At 37.8% G+C, this 27,827-nt stretch overlaps 3 protein-coding genes across 4 annotated transcripts; all 3 read right to left on the bottom strand.

Annotated features, from left to right (window-relative positions):
* Positions 1-2,237: 2,237 nt before the first annotated feature.
* Positions 2,238-3,205, bottom strand: LOC147612108 (uncharacterized). Of its 2 annotated transcripts, none has more exons than XM_086784260.1 (4): positions 2,984-3,205; positions 2,817-2,910; positions 2,641-2,742; positions 2,238-2,564 (listed from the first exon to the last, which is right to left on the bottom strand). In XM_086784260.1, the coding sequence occupies exons 1-4, from the start codon at positions 3,079-3,081 to the stop codon at positions 2,457-2,459; spliced, it is 402 nt and encodes a 133-aa protein (XP_086640386.1). In that variant the 5' UTR covers positions 3,082-3,205; the 3' UTR covers positions 2,238-2,456. The 2 variants fall into 2 exon arrangements, with proteins under 2 accessions (XP_086640386.1, XP_086640387.1); XM_086784261.1 differs by having other exon boundaries at positions 2,817-2,889.
* A 170-nt stretch (positions 3,206-3,375) lies between these two features.
* Positions 3,376-5,820, bottom strand: LOC147612107 (uncharacterized). Its single transcript, XM_086784263.1, has 6 exons — positions 5,010-5,820; positions 4,271-4,738; positions 4,097-4,192; positions 3,845-3,982; positions 3,671-3,771; positions 3,376-3,590 (listed from the first exon to the last, which is right to left on the bottom strand). The coding sequence occupies exons 1-6, from the start codon at positions 5,013-5,015 to the stop codon at positions 3,464-3,466; spliced, it is 936 nt and encodes a 311-aa protein (XP_086640389.1). The 5' UTR covers positions 5,016-5,820; the 3' UTR covers positions 3,376-3,463.
* Positions 5,236-7,313, bottom strand: LOC147612106 (GDSL esterase/lipase At3g26430-like). The gene is made up of 6 exons (XM_086784166.1): positions 6,986-7,313; positions 6,647-6,850; positions 6,262-6,496; positions 6,057-6,109; positions 5,604-5,837; positions 5,236-5,483 (listed from the first exon to the last, which is right to left on the bottom strand). Exons 1-6 carry the CDS (start codon positions 7,272-7,274, stop codon positions 5,236-5,238), a joined length of 1,263 nt encoding a protein of 420 aa, XP_086640292.1. The 5' UTR covers positions 7,275-7,313.
* Positions 7,314-27,827: the final 20,514 nt, after the last annotated feature.

Raw genomic sequence — 27,827 nt, 5'->3', positions numbered from 1 at the left:
AAAGTAATAAGCACTACTAAATTTAAGGTACAGGAGCAGTTAAAGAGTATAATGATTGAGTACAATGCTAGATTAATAATGGTGAGATCAACAAAGACATATGGTTCTTCTAAGACCATGGTAGACTACATTTGTCATAGAGGAGGCAAGCCAAGAAGAAGTGGAAAGCAAAAGCGCCTGCGAACATCCAAGAAATGTGGTTGCACATTCAAAGTGCAAGTGGAGTATATAGAAGGGATGGAAGATGTTCATTTATTTGTATATCCATCACATAACGGTCACACACCGGGCACAAGAAGTGATTTATATCACCTTCCAGTTCATCCATCAGTGATTGAGTGCTGCATTCAAGATTTGTTTGATGTGGGAAGCTCTAGACATGTTTCTCAAATATCATTATCTAAACAGCGACTCCATATGGAAAAGGCTTCTCTTTTGGATTGCAAAATCTATAGGTTTTTCATGATTCCTCAAGAAATTGCCATGTTGTCATATCAAGTCCGTCACCAAGGTACTATCTTCTCCCTACAGTTTACAACCTTTGTCATAATGTTTTTGGATATTCTCTAAATTGAATACATTGCAGCTAATGTGTCAACTGATGATTGGACATCAATGTTCATGGAGGCTTTGGCTCTACAGCAACAAAATAAGGTACCACTAACTATTATTATATTTAAATCCAATATAGTCATTGATACCGAAAGTATTATTATATTTAAATCCAATATAGTCATTGATACCGAAACTATCATCAAGTTCGCTTCGTTTCTAAATGTGTAGGTGGTTTACTGTCAACCATATAATCCCCATGCAGAGAAGATCAAAGAAAGGCCTTTCATACTTATCATTCAAGATGATTGGATGTTACAAATGGCTATTCGATTTTCTCACAATAATGCATGGGCAATTGATAGTACTTTCAATTTAGAATCATACTCATGTACACTGGACATGTACCTCAAATTTTGGATTTCATCTAAACATATATTTGACTTGATCTCAATTTTAAAGTTATATGTGCATCTTTTGTCTCTCTACTAATTTCAATTCTATTACAAAGGTTACAAGTTTAATTCATCGTTGGTTAGGGTACTTTGCTTGCATAGGTCTTGTTTAATTATGATTATGACCTCTCTACAACTGGTTTTGGTTTAGGGTCTATAAGTATTAAACAAGACCTGGTTTTGATGACTGTTCTCTGGAAAACTTAATCTCGGGATCCCGAGATTAATTGTTCCAGAGAATAGCCATGAGCATTATAGTGGTTCTGGAAAAATTAATCTCGGGATCCCGAGATTAATTTTTCCAGAGAATAGCCTTAAACAACATTAAGACTCTGGCAAAATTAATCTCGGGATCCCGAGATTAATTTTTCCAGAGAATAGCCTTGAGCAACATTTAGGCTCTGGAAAAATTAATCTCGGGATCCCGAGATTAATTTTTCCAGAGCCTAAATGTTGTTCAAGGCTATTCTCTGGAAAAATTAATCTCGGGATCCCGAGATTAATTTTTCCAGAGCACAACATTAAGGCTCTGGAAAAACTAAACTCGGGATCCCGAGATTAGTTTTCACAGAGAACAGTCATCAAAACTAGAACCAAGTTTAATACTTATAGACCATAACCAAAACCATGTGCACACTTATTACCCTAACCAGAAAGACCATAATCCTCACTAGACCATAATCATAGTCCTAAAGAGACCATAATCATAAGTAAACAAAACCATAGTCATAGGGGGATCGTAATCATAGTTGTAGAGAGCCCATAATCATAATTAAACAAGACCTATGCAAGCAAAGTATCCATAACCATAACCATATTTGATCATAACCATAACCATACTTGAGACCAACAACATAACCATATTTGAGACCATAATCATAATTAAACAAGACCTATGCAAGCAAAGTATCCATAACCATAACCATATTTGAGACCATTAACCATAACCATAACCATATTTGATCATAACAATAACCATACTTGAGACCAACAACATAACCATATTTGAGACCATAACCAACAAGATCTCATGACCAAAACTATAACCAACAAGACCATAACCATATTTGAGACTTACAACATAACCAACAAGACCATAACCATAGCCATATTTGAGACCATTAACCATAACCATAACCATATTTGATCACATAACCATAACCATACTTAAGACCAACAACATAACCATATTTGAGATCATGAACATAACCATATTTGAGACTTACAACATAACCAACAAGACCATAACTATATTTGAGATCATTAACCATAACCATTACCATATATGATCACATAACCATAACCATACTTGAGACCATCAACCGTATCCCGAATCGTCATTGACATAACAATACTATGATAATAATCCAACAAAACCATGGAAAACCACTAAAAAGACCATAACCATAAACTATAAAGCCGTAATAAAAGTGTAAAATATGTCCATCCTTAGGGAGAATTCGACATCGGCACTCTCTCTACAGCACTCTGGATCCACTCAAAAAGGTTCTTCTTTAGTCTGTCCACATCTTCATGCTTAAACCATCCTTTTGAAAGCTGAAAAAAAGAATGTTAGTCTTTAATTACTCACAAGCTAACACCCTCCATAATATAAATGATTATTTAAACCCACCCAAGTTTTGGGTCGACAATCATCCAATCCTCCTTTGATTAGAAACCACATGACTGCCATCACATAAAATCCGCAGTCATACGCATTTGGCTGTTGTGGAATCTGCATCCAAACAACCATATGAGTTCCTAATTATAGCTAGTTATTATAGATAATTGCTTCTAAGAGATATCTACCTCATAAGACTCGCATCCTATTTCTTCTGTTGGATTCAAAAGCTCCATTTTAACGATTGGATCACTACAGAAACTACCAAAATGGACAAGTGTCCTAAAAAAATGCCACTTTTTAGAGATCTGTGTAATAGGTACAACTTATAAATGCTTGAAATATCATAACATACCTGTATAGATGGTCGTGATACTTTTGTGACGAGCGCATACCAAGGGAGTCAAAACTTAAAATACAAGAACGCCTCCTTGGTAGGCTAGGCAATCGCATACAATGAGGATTGTAGAGAACAAGCAAAGTCCAATGTGCCCTAAATTTTTCATAGCGTTAGAAAAACAAAGCTTTCCACCTAGATACTTTGTGCCTAAATGATATATACTTTGAGCACAAAATATATTACTTTACCTATGACAGGAAAGAATGTGAAGACTTTACGCCCAAGATCGGGCGTACCCAAAAAATTAGCCATTGTATTCTCGTTTTTTTGTTTTCGGCCAAGGAACGCTCGCCATAGGCTATCCACAAACCACGTTTGCTCTAGCACATTGACCGACAATGTGTTTTCCATCCATCTATATAAGATACAATGCACTATTATACACAAAAATTGATGATTATTTAGAAAAAATCATAAGGTCTGTGTAAGAGATACTCACAAGGCAAAAACATTCATTGTATTTGTAGACGCCTCAACATTAATTGTGTCTTGCACAATTGACGCATGAAGATCGACCGCCAATTTAAAGCGGGTAGACTTCATGTGAAAGACTACTCCTCCACTAAATAACCATTTTAAGAAAATAAGATTCTAAGCTCAAACAAGAGAACATTCAAACATTGAATAATAAAGAGAGCTAACCTCTCTGCAAAAGCATCGGGACTGGGACTTTTGCAGTCGAAACTCCCAGAACAAACTTTGATGTCTACATGAGCATCTTCTTTTGCATTGGGAAACTTGGGCTACCAAAATGTCTATATAAGATTTCTAAAAGTCTTTGCATTACAACATAGAAAACTAAAGGTTTTTAGGTACCTGCTGACACTCATGTATGATGTCTTCTTTTGAATGACGAGATCCGGATGGTAGAGACATATCTAATGTCCGCTTTCTTTTCACTCGTAATTTACGAGGAGCTAAAGGTGGATCTTCGACTGGACTAGTCTCCATTTGCTATTATTTTATGAAAACAAGGTTATAAGTCCTATACTAAGAAAAGAGAGAGAGAGGGAGAGAGAGAGAGAGAGAGAGAGAGAGCAAGAAAAGGTAGCACACATAATAACTTACAGGTGTATCTGGCTCCTCTTTGGTTTCTTCTTCTACATCGGGGACATCTGTTTCTTCTACATCAGGGACATCTGTTTTTGTAGTACAATTGCGTCTCTATCATAAAAACTAGGTGTATTAGAATGTAGGTATGTAGTTTATAACCATGTATAACTAAATGCAATGATAGCCTACCCATTTCTCGTATCCTTCTGTAACACGCTCTTGCACCAACTTTCTGCGTGATTCATTCCTTGAGTCCCATGTCGCCATCCTGATTTTGACATAGTTATGTACCCATTCCTCTTTAGACCCTGTCTTCTCCTTTAAGAGGTTCCATCTCCATTCTCCCTCTTTTATTTTGCTCTTCTCGTGCGCCTTTCTAGCATTTTTTGCTTTTAGCTCCTCGTTGTAAAACCGCGCCTCACTTTGGACACGCGATCTATCCGACTTTGATTTAGTCGGTCTCTCTTGCGCTTTTGGGCGACCCATTGGAAGAGGCGGGAGTACTATATTAGTACACGCATGTTTTGTTTCAAGGTGGCGTTTCATATCCACCCTTTTCTCGAAACGTTGACTTTTATCTATGCATACTTGAGAGGCAAGGCAATGTCGCCACCATTTGCCATCCTCGTCTTGTACCAATTTGAATAGAGCATGTTCCTAAAATACATCAAGCTTCTAACATCAAACAAACCCTAAACCCTAAATCTATCTACAACACATAAAATCTACCAACTTTGAGAGAAAATCCTTAGTTACGCGTGCATATGTCCTAACATTTCACATATGCAAGGCTATGCGTATCTCTTCATAAATTCAAAGAGAGTATGCTAGCCTGCGGATTATCCCTTAAACATCACCTCTCTCTCTCTCTCTCTCTCGTGGCAAACACACACGCTTATGTGTATCGTGTATACATGAAGATCCCTACCTCCATGGCTCGAAGAAGAGTTATCGATCGTATTTGTTCGTGCAAGTTCTAAACGCTAGCACCAAATCACCCGCCATATCTGTGCATGTATGTGAAGGCTAGCACCATGAAGGAGAGAGCCAATGCAATAAAGCATTTTTCTTTGAAACACATAAATCTGGACCATTTCAGCTGGAGGTGTAGCACCTACCCTAGATATTAAAAGTGGGCATGAGCATACATTTGTTCATACCTTGCACGCAGCATCGTCTGAAACTTGAACTGCATTGTCGGAGGGCGGAGGCACTGAAAATGGTGACACACATGCCAACATGAAGGCAAAAGGGTACGCTTTGTCTGTTCTGGCCTCAAAAGTGCTGTTGGAATCACTGAGGAAGTGCATCATAGCAGTGCCCAAAAACACCCCACCTGCAAATTGGGTGCCCAGGACCAAAAAACTGTGGTCCCATCTGCAGAAGTAAGGGGATACCCCGCCTAAAAACGTAGCAAAAAACACTATGATTAGGCAGTATATCTTAGGTTAGGATGATCTGAAGCAGAATCGCTTGCGCCCCCATGTGCTAATGCGAGAGGCAGGGCATTGCAAATGAGCACCAAAGAGAAGAAAAGGGCAAATCTTTTCTCTTTGTATTGCTGTTGGGGAGGCATGGCGAAGATAATAGCAGGAATCGAGCCAGAGACGCTTGTTCTGATGCCACGAAGAGGGGCTGCAGGTAGGTTTAAATGAGGAGGAGGGCGGAAAGAGGATAATTTCACAGGCGACGGAGACAACGTTAAGGTCGAGGGCAACGCAGGCACGTCCCGAGATTAATTTTACCCTTTCGCCGCCTTTTCACCCCGATATTCAAAACTTAAAAATTAATCTCGGGATCCCGAGATTAATTTTTATCCCGAGATTAATTTTTCCAGGATCAACGGACGAAATCAAGCGACGGGGTTGTCTTTTGGTGGGCGCCCTTGATCCCATGCCTTAGACCCCGTGTAAGATAAAGCTGAGGCCCAGAGAGTTAGTGTAATTGCGGGTAATGTCGTTCACCCATGCCATACACCCTCGCTCGTCCAATGATTGTCCGCGGCCGGCAAAATACTTGATGTTGGGGCTGCATCCCATCATGCCTACACCGCTTATCATAAAATTGCGCGCCCCCGTGTCGTACAAGAACTTCACGATAATTAATTAGAGATTAATGAGCGGATGCAAAATTGAAATAAAATTAATTAGAGATCAGTCAGCTGCAGCTGCATCGCGCACCAGCGGGCGAGTGCAGGTGGGCTTGATGCATGCATTAATGAGCTGAGATTAAGAAATTGATTTCGCACAAATCCGGCAACCTTGTCCACGACGAGGGGTAGCAAGTTCATGATTTCTGCATGTGTAAATCCGGCCACGACCAAACCAGAAATGTCATTTCCACCGATTTCTATGAAGCAAGTAGCTTCCGCTACAGTTGATGGATCCGGGAAAGTGGTCACGCCTCCTTTCAAACCTAAAAGTAAAATAAATATTAACCAATATGTGGCTTTTGCTGGTTATACATTATCAACAGTAGGTTATAATATGATTTCTCTACAAGCATTATCAACCCATGTTCTTGCTTAGAAAATTATCCTCAGACTGGACTGTGAGAAGTGTGTACCTGCTTCCACAAATTGCAAGAAGGTCCGATGCCATTGTAATTGAACGTCTAGTGTGCAGGTGGTATAAGGGATAGTCCCAAGCTCTACAGAGTAGGAGTAATTGAGAGCTGTTGCGCTGCCCACTGCGTAGTTTACACCGTGAGAGAAGTCCGTCCCGACAAAGTCCAAGAAAGGTGGCAAGAAAGGGAGGCCCAGCGACTGCACTGCAACACCATAGCCCTCCCCCCCCCACACACACACAAATAAACAAAATATGTACTTGTTAGAGAATTAACACCGCCTTGATATACTTGTGCAGGTGTCGTGATGCAGTAATACCAAATGCAACGTCTACTTGCCTATACAATCAATGATTAAACGACCATCCGAGAAGCGTTGCGCCCCAGCTTTGAAGTAGGTTCTTCCATAGGGAAGGAAAGACGGTGATAGGAAGGCCGGGTTCCATGTTCTCACGAGGTTGCCTGTGTCCGAGAGAGAGTCCCCAAACGCAAACACAACCGAGGGGCACCCATCACTACTTCGTGCCGGAGTTGAGGCGGCATGGCAAATGAGCACCAACATGAATAATATTCTTTGGAAAGCCGGCCAAAAGCTGGCCACAATTACATGTTGACTTGAATAACCCATGCCAAAATCCCTGCCCTCACTCTCTATATTACACCACTTACTTATAGCTGAGTGCATGTGAAGCGATCCAAAAGGCGTGATGCGGATGAAACCAAAGCGGCTGCCGGGGCTCCATCATTCACAGCCTCTAAGTGATTAGGGTAGGTGAGGAGTCTTTCGAAAGCAACTATACAGGAGGGCCGCAGGTCCTTATTAGTGGGAGCCTGCTTATCGGATCATGTACGAAAGGAAAGGCAAGGTAAAACACACGGTGTAACCAGGTGATCTGTAGAACTCTGTCGCATTGCCATTTGTAGTCTTCATGGATGCCTTCAGAAACTGTAGATCATCATATATTTAAGCAAAGCACAACACAAGAAAATGGCACATGTTGATGGGAGCTCACAAGGGTTGATTAGTCCCCCTCCGCCCCTTTTGTATTATGAAGATTTTATACACAAACCTTACTCACTAGGCAATATCTGGTTGATTACCCCTTGTATTGTGAAATTTTATACACAAACCTTACTCACTAGGCAATATCTGGTTGATTAGTCCCCCCCGTCTTATGAAGATTTTATACACAAACCTTACTTCTGGATTGGCTGGTGGGTGGTGGAGTATTGAACTCACTCCCTTACTTAGGGGAAGGGGTGAACATTGAACTCACCCCTGCTGGATATGAACACTCTATCAGCTATTCGACTGGAGCTCGATAATTGCCTAGCTATCGTTTTACAAAAGAAAATCACTTAATCTACTGTAATGGAATCTGTATTCCACATCACATGACCAGAATTTAGGAAAACTGGCTAAGATTTTAAGTATTTGAAGGAATGATTTTTTAATATAAAACTGGCATATAGTAAAACCCAATATAGCTAAGAGTTGTCTTTACAGGTAATTTTTGAAATTGGAAGGGTAAGGCTTATGATGCCTCTTCAAAAGAGAGGGCCCATAATCAATGTTAGAGAATAACACTGTACCCACCCACTAATAAAAAAAGACAAGTTGGAGTACAATGGTTTTCCTATTTAAAATCTTATTATTGACTGGTCTTTAGAACTAAAAACTTATAAATTTTATCGATTTACAAAAAAGGAGTTGCAAATTACTCGCTTTAAATTGTGATGACCGCATCTGCAAGCATGTTTCACCTGCAAAGTTCAAAAGCAGTCGCCAGGGCCGAGGGCAGAGGCGCACCTTACTCGCTTTGAATTGTGATCAATGTGATGACCGAGTCTGCAAGCATGTTTCACGTTCCAGCGAGATATATCTCCACAAGTGTTCGGAAAAAAAGTTGGGAAAACCTCCGTGTAAAAATTGTCAAATTATTTATAAAGGAAAATTTCCAAATCTGAAGGTTTTTGTTTTATAACTTCTCAGAATTTGGAGGTATTTGTACTTTAAAGTTTTAAATTTGAACGTGTTTTCCAGGTGCAAGCTACACTAAACTCGGCTTTTTTTCGAACACTTATCTGGAGCCTCCAACCATTTATGAACACCATCTGTTTAGTTGACTCTTGTCTAGAGTCTGTGTAAGGGAATTTCAAAGCCCAAAATGGGCTTCAAATGACACACCTGCAAATTCACCTAAGGTGGCAACAATGAAACCTATTAACTTACCATAGTATCAACATGAAGCCTAGTTCTTAGGTCCAAAGTTATATGGGTACCAGGGATTTCACTGATGTAATTATAAACGCGTCAATAAGTTATTAACTTTTGACAACAGCACATAAAATTAACGTTGTATTAATATTATCAGTATTTGACTTGGAATACAGGTAAAGCCCGTCAAGGTTATTATATTGCCCATCGAGCTTTTTTTATTTCCCAATGGGCCCGCCGGGCCTTTTATATTTCCTAGCGGGCTCGCCAGAAATAGAAAAAGCCCGGTGGGCTATTATTTAAATCTATAAAGGAACTTCATGGTGTCACATCTCTTGTTTTCATAGTAGCGACACACTAGAGGGTGCTTCTCCTCCCAAATAGACAGCCCATGTTTAGGTAACTTGGGTAGGTGCTATCCCTGAGCAAATCCTTGTGCTGCTTGTAGATTGGGCTATTAGTCCTATTATTGGACTGTTTGGGCCCTTAATACAGACAACACAGTCTGCATTTCGCATATAGAGTACACTGTACGGATTGGACATCTTGTCCTTGATATTGGGCGATGGTTGTCCTTGATTTACATTAGTATGCTATTTGTGCATGCTTTAGTTCAGACTTAGGGATTACTTTGCACTTTAGCTTAGACTAGTAGTCCTTTATTGGATGGTGCTAGTCCTTACTATAGAGAGATATTATTGTGTATGCTATTTGTGCATGCTTTAGTTCAAACTTAGGGATTACTCTAAACTTTAGCTTAGACTACTAGTCCTTTATTGGACGATGCTAGTCCTTACTATAGAGCTATATATTATTGCATATGTGAGTGATTGGACCATTTGTCCTTCTTGTGCTCCATCACTCACAATAGAAAAAGCCAACATGATTGATTGGACCATTTGTTCTACTATTTAACGAGGCACAGCCGCCGTTGATTCCCTCCCATAGAACAAGGGTCTTCTTGGGACTTAATCTAACTAACGCAACTAATCTTATCTTAATGGTATCGCAGGAATCCTCCGATCCAGCCTCCGGTCCATGGGTTAGCCAACCACCCGACCACTGTATTGATGGGATTCCTTTATAAAGATTTGGTTGTGTTTTACCTCGGCACCGAGGAAAAGAGTTTCTAGGTCCCCTAGCCGACGTTTCATGCAAAAATTAAGGTAGGCATTCTACATACACACCTGATATGAAATTGCCATTTATAATAGATTCGGTTGTCTTTAAAACAATCCTTCAATAGAAATCATAATATTACTGATTATCATCCTCTAAAATTTTGAATCCTTTGTGTTACAAAATATGTCATCTGGACTCTCCGTTGAAGACCAGCTGGCCAACCAACGAGATCCAATATCAAAATCTGATTCACAAAAAACTTTCTCTTTAGTCCATCCGAATCTTCCTCGACGCACGCATGGGTGTCCTAGCAACTATGAGCCCGTGCATCACCTAGTCAGAACCCTCTAAGATCCTCCTTAGGTTTCCTAGCACTTCACTCAGGGACCGCTTCGTCAGACCTCGCCCATCGTATCGGAAGCGCACCATTTTAACCGTACCGAGACTGGTCAAGACCTCGATAGGCTTTGCCACGAGCGATGTCCCTTGACGACTCCTCCCGAGCTGTTGCAACAACGAACCTCCTCTTAGTAAAACACATGCCAAATGCTTTCTCTAGCATTCTGGCGTAAAACAGTCCTTTAAATGAAAAACAGAGGCAAGTAAAATTCCTAGTTTGAGATTGGTTCCACAAAACCCCTTTTTCCTTAATTTCCCAATTTCATAATGAGAATCCTTGATCTCTCATGAAGGTAATCTACCCATCATTTGACTAATTGTCCAGCTAGATTCTTGGTGATTTTGGTCAAAGAAAAACTAGTTTAATTCAACGGTGGTCTATTCTTTGTATTTAGGAGCTTGAATTGGTGCTTGATTCATACCGAAAGATAGAGAAGTAGGTTTACTGTCCGTCCCTTTCGTAGTCTAACCAAAATCATTCAGTTTAGTTCTAATAAGGATTTTCTTCAGATAAACATCTATTTTTGGATAAGTACCAATTTAATGATTTAACCAAATAGAATATCTAGAGATATTCTTTCTACCATTTAATTTCTCAACCTTAATTCCCTAGGTGGAATTATGGTGAAAATTCCTCTAAATTTGTTATTAAAAAATAATTCAATCTTTCTCTACTTTAATATCATAAAAATTCTTTTTTTAATTAAATACAATTATCCATAAGCTTAAAATTTCTCTTTTTCTAATTTATTGAGTGCAATCCAAATGTTATAGAAATTCCTCTTTTATCATAAAATAAATCTATCTAAAATTTCTCTTTAAATTAAATAAAAATATTCAATATTCCAAATATACGAAGAATTCCTCTTTTTCCATTTAAATGATTGAATTCCAAATATGATGGAAATTTCTCTTTCATCATGTAAATTTATTCATGCATAAAATAGTTTTAACTAAAATTTCTCTTAAAAATTAAATAAAATATCCATTAATCTTAATATGATAAGAATTTCACTTTTTTCATTTAAATGATTGAATTCCAAATATGATGGAAAATCCTCTTTTATCATTTAAAATTTTTTTATGCATAAAAATAAATTTAACTAAAATTTCTCTTAAAATTGAATAAAAATATCCATTAATCCAAATATGACAAGAATTTCACTTTTTCCATTTAAATGATTTAATTCCAAATATGATGGTAATTCCTCTTTCATCATTTAAATTTATTCATGCATAAAATAATTTTAACTAAAATTTCTCTTAAAAATTAAATAAAATATCCATTAATCCTAATATGACAAGATTTTCACTTTTCCCATTTAAATGATTGAATTCCAAATATGATGGGAATTTATCTTTTATCATTTAATTTTTTCTTATGCATAAAAATAAATTTAACTAAAATTTCTCTTAAAATTGAATAAAAAATATCCATGAATCCAAATATGATAAGAATTCCACTTTTCCCATTGAAATGATTGAATTCCAAATATGATGGGAATTACTCTTTTATTATTTAAATTTGTTCATGCATAAAATAATTTATCTAAGTGTCTTCTTTAAGTTTAAATAAAATATCCATTATTTTCTCTTTCTCCATTGGAATACATGGATCTTCATTATCATGGGAATTCCTCTTTTATCTCATAAAAATGAAATTACTAAGAATTCCTCTTTTTCTCTAATTAACTATTTATGCATAAACATTAAAAATTATTTTTCCATGGATGTGATGAAAATTACTCATTTAGCATAGAATGACTAATCCTAGAATATAGTAGGAAGTACTCTTTTCACATTATGCATAAAAATGATTTATGTATTAATTTTTTAGAAAATTTTTCATAATAAAACTTAGTAACATCATTATGATAGATTAACTATCAATAGATCTAAATCCAATTTATGGATCTAAATCATAATTTATGTAACATAAAAGCATTAAAAAGCCATTTCTTTAGCCTCTAGCTTGACTAGCATAGAGTTTGATTTTAGAATTGAGAATTACTCCATGAGAAGCATCATTTGAATAGAGAATTGGTCATAGGAATGACCATTATTTGGGGGAGACATTAGGAATTTTTTGGACCCAAAAAGGGTCTCCTGATAAGGATTCCTAATTTTAAGGGATTAGAGCTTAAAAATATGGGCTTAAGGGAGACAAAGGCTATGATGACCCCTATTTTTTGCCTTGCCACATCAGCCATACCCCCCTAGTTTCACTTTTTAAAGGGAATATTCTCATACTCTCTCTCTTACTTTTTGACTTTTCTCATACTTTTTGAATTTTTTATCTTCACTCTCTACAAATTGAATATTTCTTGTCAGTTTGAAATCTCCTTTGTCATTAACTCCCACCATATCTCCCTTCCACATCAGCAAAACATTCTCATATTTAGGTGGACCCCAACAAGTGATTTTTTTAATTATTTAATTTTTTACATTTTGAGGTTGAAAAAACACCACCCAATCAATATGTATGATGAAAATAAAGTTTTTTCTCCAAAAAGCTTGTAATTCAAGGGTCACATCAGAAGCCTGTCAGGAGCCAGTACATCCATAACTAACTGTCAGGTCCCCACAATCCCATAAACATAACTAACTGCTATATTCAGGAACCGCTACATCCATGAGATCTCAAAATTGTGGGGACCCCAAAAATTATTGTTTTTTAAATTTTCTCATAAATGTAATTTATTGATGAAAAACTCCATGCTAGTATATTTGTATATCAAAAATATCAATTTTTTACTTAGAAAAATGGATTTGTGTTAAACCTGCAAACAATAGCAAAGTTTTAACAGTCTCTCTCACTCACTCCCTCTCTCTCTCTCTCTCTCTCTCTCTCTCTCTCTCTCTCTCTCTCTCTCTCTCTTTCTCTCTCTCTCTCCCCTATGAGGATCTCTTTGCTTTAGCTTCTTCCTCTGCTTAGCTATGGAGCCTTTGCAAGCTGTGTGTGTAGCCTCTTGTGAAGCTAGAGAATGGAAGGTTGATTTACACATTCGTATTCCTGAAGAGTATGGCACCTCTAAAAAAACCCATCCTACTAATTCACAATCTGTCCAAGCTCGTAGGATAGCTAAGGAGAAAAATGTAGATCTTTGGGTTGATGGGCATCTCTATCCAGTTGACCCTCCATTAAGAGCAAACCCTCCTTTCTGCAATTTATCATCTTTTATGCAATTTGTTGGTGAAGGAGAGCTTGGCTTCTTAGGATACTGCAAAAGATTGACTACAAGTGGAGCTTGGCAAACCCATATTCTCCATGTGGAGTACCCAAGGGATGGAGAAATCACATTATAAAGCAAGAGGGGCTTATTTCAAAAATACAAGACATGGAGGTGGAGCTTCGGCAGGAGGAACATGTACAAATTATCTACACGCACAACCTTTGGAAGGGTATTGGTTAGGGAGGAGCGAGCCCAACAATCTAAGCTTGCGGAAGAGGCATGCAAGGCTGCAAAAAGTCATGCGCGGCTTTAATGGTTGCAGCCCACCATTGCTCCCCAGGCATGGTGCTTGGTGTGCACACATGAGGAGACAAGGGAGGCATTGGATTGTGCACGCACCAGCATAAATCTACATGTAATAAGGCTAAGAAAATAAGTTTAGTTAGGTTTTTTTTGCCCTTGAAAAAAAACTATTAATAGTTCCTTCTCTCACTTCATTTTCATTCCACTTTTTTAGAGAGCTTGAGCTCAAGATCTACGTAGACACCCACGTAAGGACACCAACACATCACCACATTAGCATAGTCATACATGGATATGGCATGCACCATGAACACTGCACTTGTTACCATGCCTTCACGAAACACAGTGCAAGGAAAACAACGACCACATACTGGCGACACCATGGAAGAGAGTGACCCCTTCGATTCTAGAACATGCCCAATGGGATCACCAGAGTCCAACCCTCCTCCCACGTCAACACCAATGCACACATTTGCAGGCCCTTCTAGTGGGAGCAAGCATGTGAAGAAGACCCCACAATGCAGCCACCCCAGAGATCAAGACAGAGAGGCCGATGATGAGCAATACGATTGGGTTGGTGAAAACATTCTAGGTGAGGACCGAGGTTGGACGTATCAAGGTCCACCCCATGCATATAATGCCCAAGCATTCATCCATTCCTCGTGTGTGGAAGATGGCCCCGTATCTTCTACTACAGTGGGCTATTCAGCTGCAGATTATGCACCCTCTCGAAAGTGCTCTGATGCAAGCTGCTCTTCCACACTAGCACTCGTTTCCTACTGCCTTCACTTCCTTGTCATCCCTCAAATACCCTGCCAACTGCAATGCAGGCATCTCTACCTCCTCATCCTCATCCTGATGAGAGGAATGCAAAAGTGGCGAGCCATGAGAGGAACCTAGTTCCTAAATTTTCCTTCCCCAACCTCTTCACCTCCTGCTTATTGAAGGTACAATAAGCTCCTACGAGGATGTAGATGTCGATGAAGCATTCAAGGCACTGGATGTAGGGGCGGGCATATTGTTGAATGTACTTAAGCAGCTCAACAGGCACCCATCGATCATTGGGTTTAATTTGGGGCAATGGGAAAAGGAGATGGAGCGAGGAGCCAAGTATTGCTCCATGTATGCAATCTACGTCTCATAATGTTGGGATGCAAGGGCGAGCAACTTTTCAAAGTCGACTTCACGAGAGAACATGACAAAGAGCTCGCTCTTGCCCGCCGCCCGCAGGGTGGTGGGAGAGGAACTCACAGAAGTTGTCAAAGTGGGTAGCCATGTGAATGCAAAGAGATAGTGTGAGCTCGTGCTTGGTTTCTATCGCATGAAAATGAGAAAGAAGGCACCTTTGGCTATTTATAGTTAAAATTTAAAGTTTGGCCTTTTCATAGTAGACCACTAGACAAAAAAAATTACAGTTTGCAAAAATGTTAAGATTTCAATTACATAAAGATTGGTTAAAAAAGAGCCTGCTACAAAATTACAAGCATGTCATCTAATCTAAAATTGTTATAATGCTTCATTTTTTGCCCCTCCTGTGACATTTACTTCATGTTGATCTCCATCTCCTTGTTGACTTGAAAGCTTGTCATTGCCTTCACCTCGATCCTGAAACTCTTGCCCCTCACGTGCATCAAAACAGAGATTATTTTCCCATATACTCAGTTCATCTTCAAGCTCTTCCACATGCCTACTATGTGTTTATAGAGCTATGCACCTTGCTGCTGTGCTGAAAATTCAAGGTCCCCCATTTGCCATGATTCTAAGACCATGGTTGTCCCCTCCTTACGTTTCCCAATCTGTAAAAATATAGAAAGTGGCACAATAACCAGAAAGTGTAAGGGTTAATTCTAGACATGTAGTGGAATCAGATATACCTTTCTTCTCATCAAAAGATGATGTAGATTTGTTCATGGTAGCTTGGCCCTAGGCCCAAGCTACATTCTTGTGTGTGTGGTAGCTTCTTGTGTTCCCTAATTCCATTCTCTCTAGAGACTGCACAGTAGAATGGCCCTTGGATCTATCTCTGCATGTGCATGGCAAGAATGACCCTTGCAAGAGAATCTACTAACTTGGCCCTAGGGCCACGCTACCATGAACAAATCTACATCCTCTTTGCTAGTAGATTGGCACTAGGGCCAAGCTACCATCAACAAAGCAATACCGTCTCTGATAGTAGATTGGCCCTAGGGCCAAGCTACAAGCAACAAAGATGGTGTAGATTTGTTCATGGTAGCTTGGCCCTAGGGCCAAGCTAGATTTTCTTGTGTGTGGTAGCTAGATTTGCCTGTGTTTCCTAGAGCCATGCTCTCAATATTGCATGGTACAATGGCCCTTGGGCCTATCTATGCATGTGTATGGCAAGAGTGACCCGGATTAGTGCTCGATTAGTGTTGGCCTCTTCTTGCTGTTGTTGTGGAATCATGATGGCATTTCTAGTGCTCTATAATGACCTTAACTAAACCTCTTAATTTCTTTTACTAGACTGTCCTCCACTGTTTCTCTTGGGGATTAGTGTTGGCCTTTTGTTGCTCTTGAGGAACCATGACTATAGGCATTGGGATATCCACTATATATCTTATTTTTAATAGTCATGTCTCTATGTAAATACCATGTGTTATAACCACTAGTTGATGCTTCTTACTATTATAGAGGCTATTCTTATGGTGTTCTAGGAGATACTTACCTTAATACTTCATGTACCTCCTTAGTGTGCATCCTTATCCTATATTTATATGCAATTACTACTTCTAGATCCATAGGAAAGAAAATTGGTCATGTAGGTACCTCCACTTGGCCATGTGATAGATGACCTTGGTACCTCCAATTGGTCATGTGTATAATTGGATTTATAATATTTATTTGATAATTTGTAGATTGTTGTAAGCTGCCATGGGTTGGTCACTATGTAAATATCTCATGCACGTACATTCATATAGCATGTGTAAAAACCCTACGTAGCACATGCATTCATATAGCAAATGTAAGATTCCTCTCCCACCCCCTTTTTGATGTCTAGTATCTTTCCCTGTAATCAATCCCTCTTCAGAAATATAAAGACCTTGTTTCTATCTGTTTTAGCCTAGAGAGAGAAAAATATTCTAGAGAGAGAATATTCAGATTTTGAATATTTTTGGATAGAAAAATATCTCTTCTAATTCAGATGAGTTCCCTTGAAACAGAAATTCAAAAAGAATTTTCCAATGTGCAATTGGAATTAATTGAAAATAGCTATAAAGAACCTTAGCCTAAGGGTCTAGATTTTCAGAAATCTTTAGACTATGGTCCAATTAAGGTTCCTATGGACCAATAGCATCAATCCATGTGTAGAGAGGAGATAAATCCAACTTGTAAAAAGAAAATACCCAAAAATGAGTAAATGCTCACATGAGGTGAAGAGTTGAAAATGTACAAGGTTTATTAGTAAAAAACTATGAGCAATATTCAAAATATGACATATGTAAGGAAGGGGAATTCTTTAAAGGAGGTGCATATTTCACATAAGATGAAGAGTTGAAAATGTACAAGGTTTATTAGTAAAAAACTATGAGCAATATTAAAATGATTCCATTATGACACATATGTAAGGAAGGGGAATTCTTTAAAGGAGGTGCATATTTCACATAAGATGAAGAGTTGAAAATGTACAAGGTTTATTAGTTAAAAAAAAACTATGAGCAATATTAAAATGATTCCATTATGACACATATGTAAGGAAGGGGAGTTCTTTAAAGGAGGTGCATATTTCACATGCTTGAATGAGTTTTAAACTCATAAAAATTGAGATATTTCATCTCTCCTCTCTCCTCATTCAAGTCTAGTTCCAAAAAGTTAGCTTAACTGACCTAAAAATGGTCAAATATTGACCAAACTGATTTAGAAAATTCTAGAATCAGTTTGTTTGGTTAGGAGCTCAAATTTTCCTATAAATAGAAGCCTCCTCCTTGTTGAAAAATAGTTAGTGTTTATGCATCGTTACTCTACTCCACCTAAGCCAAGAACTGTGAATTCATTTAATAATTCACTAGTTTTTGGAGCTTCCCTCTTTCTTCAATCCCCATTAGTGGCTCCATCAACATACTTAACCAATTGATTGGTTGGGGGCCTCTACCGTGAACAAAGAATCAAGCAAGTTGAAAGGTAATTAGTGAATATTGATCTTTCTATAATCAATGTTTCTCTCTTCTCAACCCCTCTCAAGCTTGAGAAGTTTAATTGGTATGGTTTTTTTTAAATACTATTGAAGTTTGAATAGTAGTGAAGAGTTACATAAGTTAATAAATGCTATTGAAGTTAATTTTCATTTATGTTTAAATTCTAATGATTTTTATGTAAATTCTCTCTCTCACTCAAGAAATGGTCATACTCATGACCCGTTCTCAATCCAAATCAAGCTTTTCATAAAGCTTTTCCTTAACCCAAGCTTAAGCTATGCTTGAGGCCAATTTAATGGCTTTTTTCTATGCTTTTAGTTTATGCATATTGATGATTCAATCCACTATAGATTAATGATCCAATTAGAGATCATTTTAATTATTTCCTTAATGATAAGCTTTATCCCTTAGAAAAAATTGAGATTTATCAGTCATAGCAGCGGAGCTATGGCAAAATTTTTATAAAAATTATGCATAAAATAATTTCATTCAAAGCATAAAAAGAGGACTTCCTACCATATTCTAGGAATTATCATCCTAGATTAATTGAAAGAATTCCATTATAATCATGGAGAAATTAAATTTTAATATCATGCATAAAGGATAATTTTTTTATATCAAAAGTGTTACTTTTATCATTTTTAATTTTCATGCATAGAAGTATGCATAAAGGAAAAAAAATTTATATCAAAAGTGTTACTTTTATCATTTTTTAATTTTTCATGCATAGAAGTATGCATAAAGGAAAATTTTTATATCAAAAGTGATACTTTTATCATTTTTAATTTTCATGCATAGAAGTATGCATAAAGGATAATTTTTTAATATTAAAAGTGTTATTTTTATCATTTTTAATTTTCATGCATAGAAGGATGCATAAAGGAAAATTTTTATATCAAAAGTGTTACTTTTATCATTTTAATTTTCATGCATAGAAGTATGCATAAAGGATAATTTTTTTATATCAAAAGTGTTACTTTTATCATATTGGATTTCATGCATAGAGGTATGCATAAAAGTTGAATATTTTATTATAAAAGTATTACTTTTAGCATAATTGAATTTCATGCATAGAGGTATGCATTAAAGATATGGGAAGTGATAAGATATGATAAGATGCATGTGGATGTGGATGTGGATGTATGAATGTGGATGTATGGATGTGGATGTGGATGTATGGATGTGGATGTGGATGTATGAATGTGGATGTATGGATGTATGAATGTGGATGTATGGATGTGAATGAGGATGTAGATGTGGATGCATGGATGTAAATGTGGATGTGGATGTATGGATGTATGCATGTAGATGTGGATGCATGAATGTGGATGTATGTGAATGTGAATGTAGATGTGCATGTATGTGAATGTGAATGTAGATGTGGATGTATGTGAATGTGAATGTAGATGTGAATGTGGAATGTGGATGTATAGATGTGGATGTATGGGAATGTGGATGTGGATGTATGTGAATGTGAATGTAGATGTGGATGTATAGATGTGAATGTGGAATGTGGATGTGGATGTATGTATGTATGTGGATGTAGATGTGGATGTATGGATGTGTATGTATGAATGTGGATATGGGATGTGGATGTATAAATGATGATGTGAAAATGGAGGTAAGCATGTAGATGTGGATGCGTGGATGTGAATGTGGATGTGGATGTGGATGTGGATATGGATGTGTATGTATGAATGTGGATATGGGATGTGGATGTATAAATGAGGATGTGAAAATGGAGATAAGCATGTAGATGTGGATGTATGGATGTGAATGTGGATGTGGATGTGGATGTATGGATGTGGATATGGATGTGAATATATAATATGTGATGTGAAGGAATCTGAAGTGAAGAGATGGAAAAGGAGGTGATTGGATGAGTACACATATACATGGAATGTGGAATAAGTAATGTGGATTAATGAGGGATAATGTGGAAAAATGAGAGTTAATATAGAAACTGTATTTGTAAACTGTTTGTAAATGCTGTTTGTAAATGGCTGTTTTATGTCAAGAATGCTGGGGAAGCATTTTGACCGTCTTGTGATTAAGGTCGTGGAGACCTAACTGATAAAGTTGCAACTGCTGACGGAGAGTCAATGGAGGACGTCTCGCGTAGCAAGGTCGACCGAGGTCTTGACCAGCCTCGGTTCGATTAAAATGGTGAGCTTCCGGTACGGTGGATGAGGGACCAAGGAAGCGGCCTATGAGTGAAGCGCTAGGTCACCTGCGAAGGATCCTAGAGGGTGCTGACCATACGGTGCTCGGGCTCTGGGTCGCCTAGGATACCCACGCGTGCGTCGAGGAAGATATTGGAACAAGGAGTAAGAGTTGTTTTGTGAAACCGGGCATGGATCTGGTTGACTGACCTTGCTGGTCCTCAACGGATGAGTCCATGGCTCTTTTATATGGATCTGTTGGTTGATCTTGCTGATCTTCAACGAGAGTCCATCTTGATAAGTGATTATATTGCCGAGTATTATGGGCGAGGAACTATGGAAACGGCCTCTGTGTGGACAGGTGGTGAGCGTTCTAGTTGCCAATGATGCCATAGATACTCTGATGAAGGAATGATGGGAAATTATGAATCAACTGGATAAATTGGGAGATTGTGATCACTGGTACTATGGTTTCATTAAAGGATTGTTTTAAAGTTAGCTGATGCTAAGAAAAAGGCAATTTTCATATTGGGTGTGTAAGTGGTGTGGCTAGTTTTATGTTTGCATGAAATTCCGGCTAGGGGGCCTTGGAACTCTTTTCCTTGGTACCCGGGACAAAACCTAACCAAATTCCAAATTGGATCCCATCACTACAGTGGTTGGGCGGTTGGCTAACCCATGGGATCGGATGGGGTTAGGCTGGACTGATGGATCCGTAAATCGAGACTCAACTTTTGTTAATACGATAGATAAAGTAAATCCCGGACAGAAATTGTTCTATGGATAGGAATCAACGGCTGTGCCTCTTGAATGGGGAAAAAAGCGTTGATCCCAGTGATCCAAGTGCAAGTTTCTTCCTTGATCTGATCTAGTATCTTGAAGATAAAATTGGATCAGCTTGATCAGAAATGATCTTGTCTTCGTTAGAGAAAAAAATTATCCTGGTGGAATCGCCCGTGCTTTCCGGTAAGGGAAGTTTTTTCCGGGTTCGGTTTTGGAAAAACCGACGGATTAGTCTCTTGTCCGGATATCCGTGGACGAGGCCCCGAATGTGGGACCCCTGTCCCGCGCGAGAAGTGCTACTTCCGCTGCTAGTACCCGAATCCGTTGCTCGGTGGGAACAGGGGGACCTCACAGTTGGTATCAGAGCATTTGGTTAATAAAGATCAACTGAGAAGACAAATATGTCAAAAATTTATCAAGAAGCACAAAAAGGTTGTAATTGTGTGATATAATTCATACAATTTGATATTCAAACTGAAATTCGTAATTTGGTAATTGGGTGTTCAGATGGAAGTACCACAATTATATAGGATCCCTGACTTGCTTGAGGCCTAGACATGATGGTATTTACCTTATAATTCCAAGAGCCACGACTACCCGTATATACCGAGAGTATACTGCAGCTCTTTACTGACAGTATATACGAGTAAATCTAAGACTTGAAAGTATAAGCGTTAATGCTATCCAGATGATGATTTCGAATGTGGTTGATATGATTTTTAGTTTTGTTTGGAAACCGATGAATTGATTTGGATTCTGATTGAAAAATGATGATCCCTGAAAATGGATTGAAATGTAATAAGCTGAGCAAAACCACAAGGTGGATGATTGGGACGAGTCCCTGTAATGATAAATGATGAAAATGATTCAGCAAATCACTATGAGATTAGTGGATTGTGCTGTCAAATTGCTACTGTTAACACTTGACCGTTAGATCAAGTTAAGGGATGACAAATTGAGAACTTACTTGACTGAAATTCCCGTGGAGGAATGCTCAGAAGGAAATTTTTCGGTCTAATGAACCTTTATCATGTTAAAGATATGAATGATATGATCTGAATGAATTGTTATTTAATGATGAGTTCTAAGGGATATTTATCCCAGTATTCTGTTGGGTTGACCAGAATATAAGGAACCCCAGAATAAAATTGGATCTTAAGAAAAAGAGTTGTCCTCTACTTTATGAGATGAGGACATCTCGCACTTTTCAAGTGGGGTAGAATGTAAGATTCTCCCCCAGCCTTAGAGGTATACAGGAGTAAGAATCTCCCTTTTTGATCTTATAATTATTCCCTCTCTAAAATAAAAGAAAGATTCTGTTTAAAAAAGGAAGAACCTTTTTCCTGAATACTTCTCAAGAGTCCCACCTGTTTTAAGGATTCAGAACAACGAGTTCAGAAGTGAGAATCGATGTTTTGGATATCAAGGTTTTGGTCTCGAGTACGACCCAAAAGAAGTTCTTTATCTCTTGGAAAATATAAGAAGTTATCTCCCAGATATTGTGGACCAAAGAAAGTAGGTGATTTAACTTACGAACTTCTTTTATCTCCTCATCTCAAAGTTCTTAATGCCTTCTATAGAAAATTGTGCCAAACCCAAATCATGGAAAGACGGTAAAACTTCAGTGGCAAGCTACCGTTGGCTTCTAAGTTACGCTAGCTCCTTCCTTTATATAAGTCGTAACTTTTACTTGTCGCTCACAGTAATCTTACTCCCATCGATCTCCTTTCTTCCTAATCTCCTTCATGGCTTGGCAACAAGAATTAGTTTTATCCATAATGATTCCTCACCTTCAAGACGCAAGTGAGTCTGTGAAGAAGGATTTTATAGAACAGTATGAGCGCTCACTTTTCCCTCACTTGGGAACTTCTGTAGCGCAGACCAAATGGCGGACCTATCAAGACATAACTAGGGTAACACCCTGGGGTCAGCAACACTTTCGCAACAATGTCCGCTTGGCCATGGTTATTGAAGCCTTGGGTTTGGGTCCCCGATACTACTGCGTCATGAGATCAAGGCATCCTGGGTTTTCTGAGCGGGTCTTCTTATTGGCGTGTTTTCTTCCTCATGAGAAGATATGCCTTTACCCCGTTTTTGGCTTGCCTCTCAGAGGTCCTTTTGTTAGATCACCTCATACCACTGAGATAGGTGCGGCAATAACCAGCAGAATCATTCCCATAGATGAGTTACCCTATACTTGTGCAGCTTGTGAGTGCTGCTTTTGTGATCATATGATGGACGGGCTTATGGAAGTGTAAAGAGTTCTTCTATCTTTACTGTATAAGTTCCGAGAATGAATAAAGTTTAAATCTTGTTCTTATCTTGAATCTTGCTCTCTTTGAGACTTTTTCTTGGTGGTTAATCCTGATTTAAATTTTTCTCTAAGTCTCATAATTCGTGCATCTTGCGAAATTATCCCAGTTTGCGAGATGAGGACATCTCGCGTTTTTTAAGTGGGGTAGAATGTAAGATTCCTCTCCCACCCCCTTTTTGATGTCTAGTATCTTTCCCTGTAATCAATCCCTCTTCAGAAATATAAAGACCTTGTTTCTATCTGTTTTAGCCTAGAGAGAGAAAAATATTCTAGAGAGAGAATATTCAGATTTTGAATATTTTTGGATAGAAAAATATCTCTTCTAATTCAGATGAGTTCCCCTGAAACAGAAATTCAAAAAGAATTTTCCAATGTGCAATTGGAATTAATTGAAAATAGCTATAAAGAACCTTAGCCTAAGGGTCTAGATTTTCAGAAATCTTTAGACTATGGTCCAATTAAGGTTCCTATGGACCAATAGCATCAATCCATGTGTAGAGAGGAGATAAATCCAACTTGTAAAAAGAAAATACCCAAAAATGAGTAAATGCTCACATGAGGTGAAGAGTTGAAAATGTACAAGGTTTATTAGTAAAAAACTATGAGCAATATTAAAAATATGACATATGTAAGGAAGGGGAATTCTTTAAAGGAGGTGCATATTTCACATAAGATGAAGAGTTGAAAATGTACAAGGTTTATTAGTAAAAAACTATGAGCAATATTAAAATGATTCCATTATGACACATATGTAAGGAAGGGGAATTCTTTAAAGGAGGTGCATATTTCACATAAGATGAAGAGTTGAAAATGTACAAGGTTTATTAGTTAAAAAAAAACTATGAGCAATATTAAAATGATTCCATTATGACACATATGTAAGGAAGGGGAGTTCTTTAAAGGAGGTGCATATTTCACATGCTTGAATGAGTTTTAAACTCATAAAAATTGAGATATTTCATCTCTCCTCTCTCCTCATTCAAGTCTAGTTCCAAAAAGTTAGCTTAACTGACCTAAAAATGGTCAAATATTGACCAAACTGATTTAGAAAATTCTAGAATCAGTTTGTTTGGTTAGGAGCTCAATTTTTCCTATAAATAGAAGCCTCCTCCTTGTTGAAAAATAGTTAGTGTTTATGCATCGTTACTCTACTCCACCTAAGCCAAGAACTGTGAATTCATTTAATAATTCACTAGTTTTTGGAGCTTCCCTCTTTCTTCAATCCCCATTAGTGGCTCCATCAACATACTTAACCAATTGATTGGTTGGGGGCCTCTACCGTGAACAAAGAATCAAGCAAGTTGGAAGGTAATTAGTGAATATTGATCTTTCTATAATCAATGTTTCTCTCTTCTCAACCCCTCTCAAGCTTGAGAAGTTTAATTGGTATGGTTTTTTTTAAATACTATTGAAGTTTGAATAGTAGTGAAGAGTTACATAAGTTAATAAATGCTATTGAAGTTAATTTTCATTTATGTTTAAATTCTAATGATTTTTATGTAAATTCTCTCTCTCACTCAAGAAATGGTCATACTCATGACCCGTTCTCAATCCAAATCAAGCTTTTCATAAAGCTTTTCCTTAACCCAAGCTTAAGCTATGCTTGAGGCCAATTTAATGGCTTTTTTCTATGCTTTTAGTTTATGCATATTGATGATTCAATCCACTATAGATTAATGATCCAATTAGAGATCATTTTAATTATTTCCTTAATGATAAGCTTTATCCCTTAGAAAAAATTGAGATTTATCAGTCATAGCAGCGGAGCTATGGCAAAATTTTTATAAAAATTATGCATAAAATAATTTCATTCAAAGCATAAAAAGAGGACTTCCTACCATATTCTAGGAATTATCATCCTAGATTAATTGAAAGAATTCCATTATAATCATGGAGAAATTGAATTTTAATATCATGCATAAAGGATAATTTTTTTATATCAAAAGTGTTACTTTTATCATTTTTAATTTTCATGCATAGAAGTATGCATAAAGGAAAAAAAATTTATATCAAAAGTGTTACTTTTATCATTTTTTAATTTTTCATGCATAGAAGTATGCATAAAGGAAAATTTTTATATCAAAAGTGATACTTTTATCATTTTTAATTTTCATGCATAGAAGTATGCATAAAGGATAATTTTTTTATATTAAAAGTGTTATTTTTATCATTTTTAATTTTCATGCATAGAAGGATGCATAAAGGAAAATTTTTATATCAAAAGTGTTACTTTTATCATTTTAATTTTCATGCATAGAAGTATGCATAAAGGATAATTTTTTTATATCAAAAGTGTTACTTTTATCATATTGGATTTCATGCATAGAGGTATGCATAAAAGTTGAATATTTTATTATAAAAGTATTACTTTTAGCATAATTGAATTTCATGCATAGAGGTATGCATTAAAGATATGGGAAGTGATAAGATATGATAAGATGCATGTGGATGTGGATGTGGATGTATGAATGTGGATGTATGGATGTGGATGTGGATGTATGGATGTGGATGTGGATGTATGAATGTGGATGTATGGATGTATGAATGTGGATGTATGGATGTGAATGAGGATGTAGATGTGGATGCATGGATGTAAATGTGGATGTGGATGTATGGATGTATGCATGTAGATGTGGATGCATGAATGTGGATGTATGTGAATGTGAATGTAGATGTGCATGTATGTGAATGTGAATGTAGATGTGGATGTATGTGAATGTGAATGTAGATGTGAATGTGGAATGTGGATGTATAGATGTGGATGTATGGGAATGTGGATGTGGATGTATGTGAATGTGAATGTAGATGTGGATGTATAGATGTGAATGTGGAATGTGGATGTGGATGTATGTATGTATGTGGATGTAGATGTGGATGTATGGATGTGTATGTATGAATGTGGATATGGGATGTGGATGTATAAATGATGATGTGAAAATGGAGGTAAGCATGTAGATGTGGATGCGTGGATGTGAATGTGGATGTGGATGTGGATGTGGATATGGATGTGTATGTATGAATGTGGATATGGGATGTGGATGTATAAATGAGGATGTGAAAATGGAGATAAGCATGTAGATGTGGATGTATGGATGTGAATGTGGATGTGGATGTGGATGTATGGATGTGGATATGGATGTGAATATATAATATGTGATGTGAAGGAATCTGAAGTGAAGAGATGGAAAAGGAGGTGATTGGATGAGTACACATATACATGGAATGTGGAATAAGTAATGTGGATTAATGAGGGATAATGTGGAAAAATGAGAGTTAATATAGAAACTGTATTTGTAAACTGTTTGTAAATGCTGTTTGTAAATGGCTGTTTTATGTCAAGAATGCTGGGGAAGCATTTTGACCGTCTTGTGATTAAGGTCGTGGAGACCTAACTGATAAAGTTGCAACTGCTGACGGAGAGTCAATGGAGGACGTCTCGCGTAGCAAGGTCGACCGAGGTCTTGACCAGCCTCGGTTCGATTAAAATGGTGAGCTTCCGGTACGGTGGATGAGGGACCAAGGAAGCGGCCTATGAGTGAAGCGCTAGGTCACCTGCGAAGGATCCTAGAGGGTGCTGACCATACGGTGCTCGGGCTCTGGGTCGCCTAGGATACCCACGCGTGCGTCGAGGAAGATATTGGAACAAGGAGTAAGAGTTGTTTTGTGAAACCGGGCATGGATCTGGTTGACTGACCTTGCTGGTCCTCAACGGATGAGTCCATGGCTCTTTTATATGGATCTGTTGGTTGATCTTGCTGATCTTCAACGAGAGTCCATCTTGATAAGTGATTATATTGCCGAGTATTATGGGCGAGGAACTATGGAAACGGCCTCTGTGTGGACAGGTGGTGAGCGTTCTAGTTGCCAATGATGCCATAGATACTCTGATGAAGGAATGATGGGAAATTATGAATCAACTGGATAAATTGGGAGATTGTGATCACTGGTACTATGGTTTCATTAAAGGATTGTTTTAAAGTTAGCTGATGCTAAGAAAAAGGCAATTTTCATATTGGGTGTGTAAGTGGTGTGGCTAGTTTTATGTTTGCATGAAATTCCGGCTAGGGGGCCTTGGAACTCTTTTCCTTGGTACCCGGGACAAAACCTAACCAAATTCCAAATTGGATCCCATCACTACAGTGGTTGGGCGGTTGGCTAACCCATGGGATCGGATGGGGTTAGGCTGGACTGATGGATCCGTAAATCGAGACTCAACTTTTGTTAATACGATAGATAAAGTAAATCCCGGACAGAAATTGTTCTATGGATAGGAATCAACGGCTGTGCCTCTTGAATGGGGAAAAAAGCGTTGATCCCAATGATCCAAGTGCAAGTTTCTTCCTTGATCTGATCTAGTATCTTGAAGATAAAATTGGATCAGCTTGATCAGAAATGATCTTGTCTTCGTTAGAGAAAAAAATTATCCTGGTGGAATCGCCCGTGCTTTCCGGTAAGGGAAGTTTTTTCCGGGTTCGGTTTTGGAAAAACCGACGGATTAGTCTCTTGTCCGGATATCCGTGGACGAGGCCCCGAATGTGGGACCCCTGTCCCGCGCG

This window comes from Cibotium barometz, chromosome 46 (genome assembly GCF_041138505.1).
Source record: "Cibotium barometz isolate CiBa-2024 chromosome 46, ASM4113850v1, whole genome shotgun sequence".
Lineage (NCBI taxonomy): Eukaryota > Viridiplantae > Streptophyta > Polypodiopsida > Cyatheales > Cibotiaceae > Cibotium > Cibotium barometz.
The sequence above is the reverse complement of the archived record's forward strand: the minus strand, read 5'-3'. Positions and strand labels throughout refer to the sequence as shown.